The sequence below is a fragment of the Oreochromis aureus genome, linkage group 1, assembly GCF_013358895.1.
Source record: "Oreochromis aureus strain Israel breed Guangdong linkage group 1, ZZ_aureus, whole genome shotgun sequence".
In the NCBI taxonomy this organism is placed as follows: domain Eukaryota; kingdom Metazoa; phylum Chordata; class Actinopteri; order Cichliformes; family Cichlidae; genus Oreochromis; species Oreochromis aureus.
Window position 1 is genome coordinate 3667544 of NC_052942.1, and position 11142 is coordinate 3678685.

Genomic DNA, 11142 nt, shown 5'->3' on the forward strand with positions numbered 1-11142 from the left:
TAAGACATTCCTGCAGTTTAACTAATTGGTGTGTGTTACCTGGCTTCATGGATAGATAGAGCTGCGTGTCATCTGCATAGCAGTGAAAATTTATGCTAAGTCTTCTAATGATGCTGCCTAAAGGAAGCATGTATAATGTAAACAGAATTGGTCCTAGCACTGAACCCTGTGGAACACCATAATTGACCTTAGTGTGTGAAGAGGACTCTCCATTTACATGTACAAATTGGAGTCTATTAGATAGATATGATACAAACCACTGCAGTGCAGTACCTGTAATACCTACAGCATGTTCTAATCGCTCTAATAGGATATTATGGTCAACAGTATCGAACGCAGCACTGAGGTCTAGCAGGACAAGCACAGAGATGAGTCCACTGTCAGAGGCCATAAGAAGATCATTTGTAACCTTCACTAAAGCTGTTTCTGTGCTGTGATGAGCTCTGAAACCTGACTGAAACTCTTCAAATAAGCCATTCCTCTGCAGATGATCTGTTAGCTGTTTGACAACTACTCTTTCAAGGATTTTTGAAATGAAAGGGAGGTTGGAGATTGGCCTATAATTAGCTAAGACAGCTGGGTCTAGAGATGGCTTTTTAAGTAAAGGTTTAACTACAGCCACCTTGAAGGCCTGTGGTACATAGCCGATTATTAGAGATAGGTTGATCAGATTTAAGATTGAAGAATTAATTAATGGCAGGACTTCTTTGAGCAGTTTTGTAGGAATGGGGTCTAAAAGACACGTTGATGGTTTGGAGGAATTAATTATTGAAGTTAACTCAGAAAGATCAATTGGAGAAAAAGAGTCTAACTTAACATCGATGGTACTAAAAGTAGCTGTAGATAATATTACATCTGTGGGATGATTATTGGTAATTTTTCTCTAATGATAAGAATTTTATTTGTGAAGAAGTTCATGAAGTCATTACTAGTTAACGTTAAAGGGATGGTTGGCTCAGTAGAGCTCTGACTTTTGTCAGCCTGGCTACAGTGCTGAAGAGAAACCTGGGGTTGTTCTTATTTTCTTCAATCAGTGACGAATAGTAAGATGTTCTGGCTTTTATGGAGGGCTTTCTTATAAAGCAACAAACTATTTCTCCAGGCTAAATGATGATCCTCTAAATTTGTGACACGCCATTTCCTCTCCAGCTTACGAGTTATCTGCTTTAGGCTACGTGTTTGAGAATTATACCACGGAGTCAGGTACTTGGATTTGAGGCCTTAGTTTTCACAGGAGCTACAGTATCCAGAGTCGCACGTAGTGAGGAGGTAAAATTATTAACAAGATAATCGACCTCTGTTGGAGTAGCGTTCAGATAGCTGCTCTGCTCTATGTTGGTACAGGGCATTGAAGATGATAACAGTGGGTGGATTATATTCTTAAACTTAGTTACAGCACTTTCAGAAAGACATCTACTTTGATAAAGTCTACTCTCCGCTGCTGTGTAATCAATTATTGTAAATGTAAATGTTATCAGGAAATGATCAGACAGCAGAGGGTTTTCAGGAAACACTGTTAAATGTTCAGTTTCTATGCCATATGTTAAAACAAGATCTAGAGTGTGATTAAAGTGGTGGGTGGGTTCTTTTACATTTTGAGAGAAGCCAATTGAGTCTAATAACAGATTAAATGCCATGTTGAGGCTGTCATTTTTAGCATCTACATGGATGTTAAAATCACCCACAATAATTATTTTATCTGAGCTGAGCACTAAATCAGATAAAAGTCTGAGAAATCAGAGAGAAACTCTGTGTAAGGCCCAGGTGGACGATAGATGATAACAAGTAAGACTGGTTTCTGAGTTTTACAGCTGGGGTGGACGAGGCTAAGCATCAGGCTTTCAAATGAGTTAAAAGTCTGTCTTGGTCTTTCGTTAATTAATAGACTGATGTGAAAAATTGCTGCCACCGCCCCCTCGGCCTGTGCTTCGAGGTTTCTGGTAGTTAGAATGACTCGGGGTGTTGATTCATTTAAACTAACATAATCATCCTGCTGCAACCAGGTTTCTGTAAGGCAGAGTAAATCGATTTGTTGATCAATTATTAAGTCATGTACTAACAGAGACTTGGAGGAGAGAGACCTAATATTTAATAATCCACATTTCACTGTTTTACTCTTTGGTTCAGATGTGGATACTGTATTGTTCTTTCTTTGTGATTTTTTATGTTTAAGTTGTTTATTGCTGGTTTTAGTTTGTTTTTGTCTGTTTGGGAGCTGACACAGTCTCAATGGAGATGGGTTTTTGGGGGTAGCAGGAGGAGAGAAGCTGCAGAGAGGCGTGTAAGACTGCAACTCTGCTTCCTGGTCCCAACTCTGGATAGTCATATTTTGGGGGTTTAATAAATTGGTCCATATTTCTAGAAATGAGAGCTGCTCCATCCAAAGTGGGATGGATGCCGTCTCTCCTAACAAGACCAGGTTTCCTCCAGAAGGTTTGCCAATTATCTATGAAGCCCACATCGTTTCTGGGACACCACTCAGACAGCCAGCAATTTAAGGAGAACATGCGGCTAAACATGTCACTCCTGGTCTGATTGGGGAGGGACCAGAGAAAACTACAGAGTCCCACATTGTTTTGGCAAACTTACACACCGATTCAATATTGATTTTAGTGACCTCCGATTGGCGTAACCGGGTGTCATTACTGCCGACGTGAATTATGATCTTACTGTATTTACGTTTACCCTTAGCCAGCAGTTTTAAATTTCCTTCAGTGTCGCCTGCTCTGGCCCCTGGAAGACAATTGACTATGGTTGCCGGTGTCTCTAGCTTCACATGTCTGAGAACAGAATCACCAATTACCAGAGTTTGACCCCCGGCGGGTGTGTCGCCGAGTGGGGAAAAACGGTTAGACACATGAACAGGTTGGTGGTGTACCTGGGGCTTCTGTTTAAGACTATGCTTCCTCCTCATCGTCACCCAGCCACCCTCTTTCCCCAGCTGCTTGGGGTCTGCCGGGGAACAGCTAGCGGGGCCTGCGCTATCTTCGGCTGCACCAGCTACAGGGGCCTGACTAGCTACGGGTGAATGAAGGGTGCGAAGCCGAGTCTCCAATTCAGTAATCCTGGCCTCCAGAGCTCAATATGCTACATTTGTTACAGGTATCATTACTGCTAAAGGAGGCCAAGGAGTAGCTAAACATCTGACACAATGAGCAGGAAAGTGCAGGAGTTTGGTCTTATAGTCTCAAGTGACTGCTCTATCTGCCAGTAGTTAATGTTGTACCCATTCCCTTCAGGTTCCTCCTCATGTATTGATCAATGTGCCATCTTAGCTGCTGTGATACCTGACAGGAGCTTCCATGTTGTGCTGAGGCCAGTATTGACCAGTAGTTTGATGGAACAAGTCCCTTCTGAGGGGTTATGACGAACAGAGCCAACTTACAAAAACAGTTGCCTCAAGGCGCTTTATATTGTAAGGTAAATAATACTAAGAAAACTGAAAAACCCCAACAATCATATGACCCACTATGAGTAAGCACTTTGGCGACAGTGAGAAGGAAAAACTCCCTTTTAACAGGAAGAAACCTCCGGCAGAACCAGGGCCATCTGCTGCGACCAGTTGGGGTGAGGTGATCAAGACAGGACAAAGACACACTGTGGATGAGAACCATTGCATTTAAAAATAATTAAATGCAAAGTGGTGTATAAACAGATAATGAGTGAAAAAGTATGTTTGAAGAAGAAACACTCAATGCATCATGGGAATCCCCAGCAGTCTAGACCTATTGCATCATAGCTAAGGGAGGGATTCAAAGAGGTCACATGGTCCAGCGTTAACTATATGCTGTACCAAAAAGGAAAGTGTTAAGCCTAATCTTAAATGTGGAATGGGTGTCTGTCTCCCAAATCCAAACTGGAAGCTGGTTCCACAGTTGAGGGGCCTGAAAGCTGAAGGCTCTGCCTCCCATTCTACTTTTAACTAGTCTAGAATCCAAAAGTAGGCCCAGAGTCTGAGAGCAAAGTGCTCTAATGGGGTGACTAGATCATTAAGATAAGATGGGGCCTGATTTTCAAGACCTTGTATGTGGAAAATGACTCCAAGATTCCTCAGTATTATTGGAGGCCGAAGTAATGCCATCCAGATGCCATATTTCCTAGATTTTTAGTGCAACAACCTCAGTTTTATCAGAATTTAGAAGCAGAAAATTCGAGGTCACTCAGGACTTTATGTCTTTAAGACATTCCTGCAGTTACAAAGCTGCTTTTGTATTTCTAAACTGAATCTAACAATCTAACTCAAGAAAACAATCAATGTCTTATCTTATCTTATCTTATCTTAAAACTGAAGCAGCGTTTCAGACATGCACCTGGTGCTCTCCTGGAAGAAACATCACTCCATATGGTTTGAACTAGGCTGGATGTGGGATAAGTTAGAGATCAAAGTAAAGAAAACGGAGAACAACTGAAGAAGTGAAAAGAATAAAGAGTGTGAAACAGTTAACACGTTAACATGTTAACATGTTAACATGTTCTTTGTTTCAAACATCAGTATGTGTTATTTCACACACTGTAAAAAAAAAAGAAAAAAGAATAAGACCAGGTGTGTCCAAAATGATTGACTGGTGTTCATATGTAACAACACATCTGAATGTGCTAAGTGAAAAAAAACATTGTAACAACATTTTCCTGACATTTATAAACAATCACTTATCTGACAATGTATGTAGATGATGTTCAAAGTTGTAAAGTGTTCAAAGTTGCTTAGTACATGTTCTTGTCTTCTGCAGCCTGAAAACATAATGCTTTTGGATAAGAACACGCCCTTGCCAAGAATAAAACTGATTGATTTTGGTCTTGCTCATAAGATTGAAGCTGGAGCTGAGTTCAAGAACATCTTTGGAACTCCTGAGTTTGTAGGTAAGATTATTATTTATAAACTGGAGTAGCAAAGAGCTCATATTCTTTCACTGTTGGTAAATGGAGTGGTTCTTATATAGTGCTTTTCTGCTCTACCTGGGGACTCTCATTGCTTTATACAACATGCCTCATTCACACCAGCACTTTTTTCTTTTTCGATTAGTAGATGACCAAGCTCTATCTCCTGAGCTACCGTCACCCAATCTTTTTCATTCCATTTTTAAAATCTTTACATCGCTTGCCAATCTGTCTCAGATTTAATTTTTGAAGTCTTCTCAGGAAATTAAACTGATTCTCAAACCTCTCAGCTGTTATGAAGTCAAAACTAAGCAGCATAAAAAGACACCTTTCAATAACTGCATCCAAAAACTCTGGCAGCCTGAAGATTTAGGGAATGTAGATCTATCCACAAAATCACAACTCTCAGCTTTGCTTAACTGATCACAAAAAATAATCTGGACAAAGACTAAGATAAACAAAAATAATGAAAAAATATCCACAAAATAATAGAAATAAGAATAGCTAGAAAAAAGCATTGTTTACTGCTAGCAGTTCTACAACGCATTGGACATTTTAAAGGAGTTTGGTCCCAGTTATCCAGTTAGCAATCTGGTTTTGAACTGCCATGTCTTAAATAGAAACGCATTAAAGAGTTTGCAATATTAGGTCTAAGTACAAGGAAATGTTTACCTTTTTGTTTTATGTATATATTTATTTATTTTTTTATTGGCTGCCTATAAAGCTCCAGAGATTGTCAACTATGAGCCCCTTGGATTGGAAGCAGACATGTGGAGCATTGGTGTCATCACTTACATTCTGCAAGTGATCCTCGACCAATATTAATGTGGCATCTCCTACAATATCATATACATAATAATGCAGCAGTATAATAAACTGCACTTTGTTATTGTTTTATTCCAGGCTGAGTGGTGCCTCTCCTTTCCTGGGGGACACGAAACAGGACACACTGGGGAACATTTCAGCCATAAATTATGAGTTTGATGAAGAGTTCTTCTGTCACACCAGTAAGCTGGCCAAGAACTTCATCAGCCAGCTACTCGAGAAAGATAAGAAGTAAGAGCTCAGGGATAGCTTAGTGAAGGATACTTGTGCCACAGCAGGAGAGTAAAATGCACATTAATTCTGGAGAGCTCATTATAGTCACATCACCACTTTTACATAATGAAAGTTAGCAAGATTTTTTTTTGTCTCACAGGAAAAGATTAACAATTCAAGATGCCCTCAATCACCCATGGATCAAGGTAATGTTTCTATGAAAGCCATCTCAGTTCCCAGAGCAATGCATGGCTATCAGAGAGCTTTATGGAGAAATGATGCCTCAGAAACCACTTAGGGCTCTTCGCTTTTTAAAAACTTCACTGTGTTATAAATTCAGTTTCAAACTACAGAGAAATTTACAGAGAAACAGGAGACTCGAGCATGAAAAACTGAAGTCTCTTATTTAGGAATATATTCAGACTTAATGTAGAGTTGCTCTGAAATGACCTGATCAAGGAGACTTTACGCGATTCACACTGCACATTAGGACAAAAACTGAATTGTGAAGTCCAAGAGCTCTTTGTAGATAAAACAAAACATTATGACTACATCCACATTAGCCCAGATAAATTTGAAAATGTTGTTTTCGTATGAAAACGCTCCGCGTCCACACTATCATTTTCAGTTGTTTTCACAGAGTTGTGCGTCCACATTGAAACGGCTGGAAACGCTTACGTTCCAGTCCTGCGCATGCGTGAAACGCAAGACGATTCGACCTGCCTCATTTCTGTCTCCTGCTTATTTACTTTCCGGCTCTTTGAAACGTCGCGGCAAAATGTGGAGGAAAAGCACCGAGTTTTTTAAATGGACTAACAATGAGGTGGAGTTGTTGCTGCGAGTAACACAAAAGTACAAAGTTGCCAAAGCGAGTCAGAATTAAAGAATTTGAAGAAAAGCTATCTGGAGCCTGTACAGACTGATATTAATCTTTAATAGGCTGTCAAACCTGAGAGCAAACAAAACAACTGCTGTATAATGCACTCCACTATCTTAGTTTAATTGGTCACATGACTGTATCACATGACTAAAATGTGTCATCGTTTTTGAAAAAGGCTCCAGGTTCGCTGTCCACACTGCGACGTGAAAACGGTGTTTTCAAATGTATCCGCTTTGGAGAGAGCGTTTTCAAAACGCTGCGTTTTCCTTGACTGAAAACGCCGTCTCAGTGTGGACGGGAGGCCAAAACGGAGAGAAAAAGATGTGCTTTCAAACGAAAACGTATTAGTGTAGACATGGCCTGTAACTTCTGATTCGTGAAGGAGAGGAATGAGGAACAACACACATAGTGTGGGATATCACACCCCCACATGCCCTGGCTGAACACACCTTTGTTTTTAAGGCAGATGACCTTTGATGACATTTGACGCCTCGCCTGCACATATGTAACCCCATCATCACAGTCATCCATCAGTTTATTCCACAAGCCAAGCTGAGTGGTGAGGCAATCTGGTGTTGTATCGTATTCCTCTGTTTCAGGGAACAAAAGATATAGTCAAAATGTTTCGTGCCGTTTCAGTTAGTTCACTTGTTGCAATACAATATGGGAGATGTATACGTGCTGCAGAGTGACCGACTAACCAAAATTAGACCACCAGCATCCGAGTGGATGGTAGACCCAAGAGAAAGGACACAATGAACCACCAAAGGGCCTGTGTGTGAAGATGATAGCCTCTGTTAGACAAGGCTTTACCTCTGGCCATTTTTTTAAAAAGCATGGCAATAGGATGCACCTGGTGTCAGCCTGTCAAAGCCAATATGATGAGCCTCTTTCCCTCAGACAGAGGGACTGATCCCAAGTTCAGATGGCCAGGAACATGAGTGGCTCAAACTGACAGAAAACAGACACTGCACCATAACAGAGAGTTTGTTTTGTTTTGGTTGAGATGACATGATACAATCTAGTATGAGTGGTTAGTTGCTGAACTCATGAAATTCACAAGATCACACGAGATTTCAAACTGCAGGAAAATCACTGGGGTTATGAGAGGCAGACAACTACACACACACCACATGTATGCTTTCGCTATTTATTGTGGTTTAACCTGTCAACGACAAAAATGTACAGAAAATTCTGCATCAAGCCTTGAAATCATAGCTTCCCTACTTTTGTCTAGCCTGGGTCGACAGCTCGGTGGTGTGGTGGTTAGTGCTGTTACCTCACAAAGAAAGTCCTGGTTTCAAATCCACAATCTGGCTAGTTTGCAATGGGTTCTTTCTGGGTATTCTGGTTTCCTCCCGCAGTTATTAGAGTTGGGTTAATTGGTGATTCTAAATTACCCATAAGTGTGAATGTGAGTGCAAATGGTTGTTTGTCTCTATGTGATAGACTGGCGAGCTGTCCTGAGTGTACCCTGCCTCTTACCCTATCACTTCTGGGTTATGGCCCAGCCCCTCTGCAATCCGGATAAAGATAGAAGGATGGAAGTCGTAGTAAAACCATTTGATTTTTATGTAAACCAGACTCTAGACTTTGTTGAGCATTATGTAATAGAAGACAACATGTAGTATTTAAGTGACCAAATAGTATTGGGGTAAAAGTTATTGAATAGTTTTGGAAGAAAGTGACAAAATTGTGAAGGATTAAAATATTCCAAGAGCTCAACTTACTTCATTTAAACATGTTTCAATCACATTTTATCAACATAAAATGCACAGTCTTATGGAATATGAATAAGTTGTGTTGATTTAACTCAGTTGTTTAAGTTTCTGCCAAAGCAAAACAATTGTGCGCAACCAATGTCCACTATTGAATTAAGTAAATCCAACATGTTGTTTTTTCAGTGTAGCAGTCTGAGTGGCAATAACAGAAGCCACCATGCCCAAAAACTGTAAAATCATCTGCAAACATGGTATCAAGCCCAACTAAACTGAATTAGACAGGAATAAAACGGCCCCTGTGTGCTCCAACGAATGGGCACAGCTGGAAAGCAAGCATTGATACAACTGATACATTTGACACTGGAAGAAGACACATGTTATTTTGGTTATGGGATTTATGGCAGTTGGCGTGTTCATTTATTTGGAATGACAGGGAGAACTCTTATCCGAAAGAAAGCACAATTATTACCGGTGGACAGCTCAAAGCTGTCATTGCTCTGTCCTGTAACTGTTTACTCCGTCCTCGCACTGGATATTTAGATCCAGCCTCATTTTGTATTTATGCAACTGGCACAGTGACAGTATTTTCTTTAACACACAGATGGCACAGTATCAGACTGGGAATAATGTTTTGTGTTCTTCTACACATCGTACAGGTCAGCTGTTACATTCAGATTTCAGGGTTATATGGTGCAATACTGTAATAATGCAGCTTTCCTGCCCTGGAGATCAAATGGCAACATTCTGCTCTCATTGGCACATTTTTGCAAATGCAGCATCGTAGTAATTTGCCCCGAAGCTTTCAATCATAAAGCTGGCATTGCACCGTTTAATACCAGAAGAGGGTTATTGTGCTGACGCAGACCACTGGGTTTGTCTTAATTTCTTTCCTTGCATGAAATGTTTAAAGTGACAACTAGGTGTATATTATATTTGCTCTTATGGAAAAATTGGCAGTGTCACTCTGGTTTTCCATCAGGATTAAACATCTGCTCATACTAAAAGACACCGCAAAAAAACACTGCACAGAAGACAGTGGTGGTTAATAATAACAGAGGCTGTTAAACTAATTAGACCAGACCATTTTTAAAGACTTGGTTTGGATTTTTCTTTCTTACATTTTAAAAGTCATTTTGAGTCTCACATTTTAAAAATGTGAGACTCAAATCATCATCATAACGACCCAGCCCTAGCCCCAAAAATTCATGTATTTTATTTTCATTGTGCCTTGACTGCCGAGTCTGTGAAATACAAGTCATAAAAAACACAAAGGTACATATAAGGTACTGATAATATTAGTTAGGCTCATCACAGATATGCCATCTGTGAGGTTTTAATGACTGTTTGCTAAACACACAGCTGAACACTGAACATCACTGCTGTAATAAAAACTACTAGTTGAGTTGTTGCCTTGCATGAAAAACTTTATATATAGATTTATATAAACCAGGAGCTATATTAACTGATCAGAGTGTGATTATGCTTCTCTAAAATTTAGTTAGTAAGGTTTGTTGTTGTATTGCAGGTTTTAGGATTATCTTAAATTCATTTTTACTCCAGGTCAGCAGAGATTATCAGGATACCGTGTGTGAAAATCCAACATGCAGAGGCAGGTGGGGGTAAAATAAAACGCGAGCCCTTTATTGAGTTAAAATAAAAACCACATGAAGCAAAACAAAAAACAAATGCAAATTATAAAAGTCACTAGGGAGCTGAGACACTAGAGGATAAAGAATAACACCAGGAAATCAGGAATAATGAGGCAAGGGAAATTAAACTATACACAACACACATCACACAAGAGACTATCACAATAAAACAGGAAACGTAACTGAGACTTGACAAGGGGACTGAAGATATACACAGAGACCAGAGAAATGCAGGAACCTGACTGACCTGAACAAAGGGATCACAAAAGATAATAACTAAATATTACAAGACAAACAAGAAGAACCAGAATATAAACAGAGTCTACCGAGGATATAAGACATGCTAAAGAAAAGTGTTACTCATATCAGTACATACAGAAAGACAAACAAAACATAAGTGTCAATGGAAAATTGTACTTAGTAGTCAGTATAATCTTTTAATGATATAAGTTTCCATATATGCTTAGAGGTGTATAATCGATTGTGTAGTGATAGGATGTGTGATCTTTAGTAGGCTTTGTGTGCATTCCAGGGTGTTCTGGTATTCAAACCCACATCCTGGGAGCATGGGAGAGGTCATACCTTGTCTTATTGTTTTACGGTAGGATAAACGTATCTATGTCAGTTTTAGGCTAAGTGCATTTTGTTTAGATGAACTGCTGGACTTCCAGACCAGCAGGTTTAGGGAAGTCGTTTATGGGGTCTCACACACACACACACACACCTAAACATCCACATTCCAATGTAAGGAACAAACACCCACTGATGTATAAATAAAGGCCAGGGCAGTCTCAGAGCGCGTGTCACAGAGCCCTCACTCTCACTGCGGGTGCTCTGTGCTGCCCTTGTATACAAGTAAAACTGTGTTTCTCCTCTCTGATTCTCAAATGAAGAAGTGCTTTAGAATAAATCTCCTGACAATAAGAGATTCTCAGAAACGAAAGAATCACAAAACACAAAATTACTTCCCCAAAGC

At 39.9% G+C, this 11142-nt stretch overlaps 2 protein-coding genes across 4 annotated transcripts in view; one reads left to right on the top strand and one right to left on the bottom strand.

Moving 5' to 3' along the window:
* si:ch211-112g6.4 overlaps positions 1-11142 on the bottom strand; it is a 61498-nt gene that overhangs the window by 40391 nt on the left and 9965 nt on the right. The window lies entirely within an intron of this gene.
* Positions 1-11142, top strand: part of dapk2a (death-associated protein kinase 2a) — a 34796-nt gene that overhangs the window by 21304 nt on the left and 2350 nt on the right. The window contains exons 4-7 of the mRNA XM_031757710.2: positions 4731-4860; positions 5603-5678; positions 5782-5934; positions 6077-6122. Of these exons, the coding sequence (XP_031613570.1) occupies positions 4731-4860; positions 5603-5678; positions 5782-5934; positions 6077-6122 (405 nt within the window). The remainder of the gene's footprint in view (positions 1-4730; positions 4861-5602; positions 5679-5781; positions 5935-6076; positions 6123-11142) is intronic.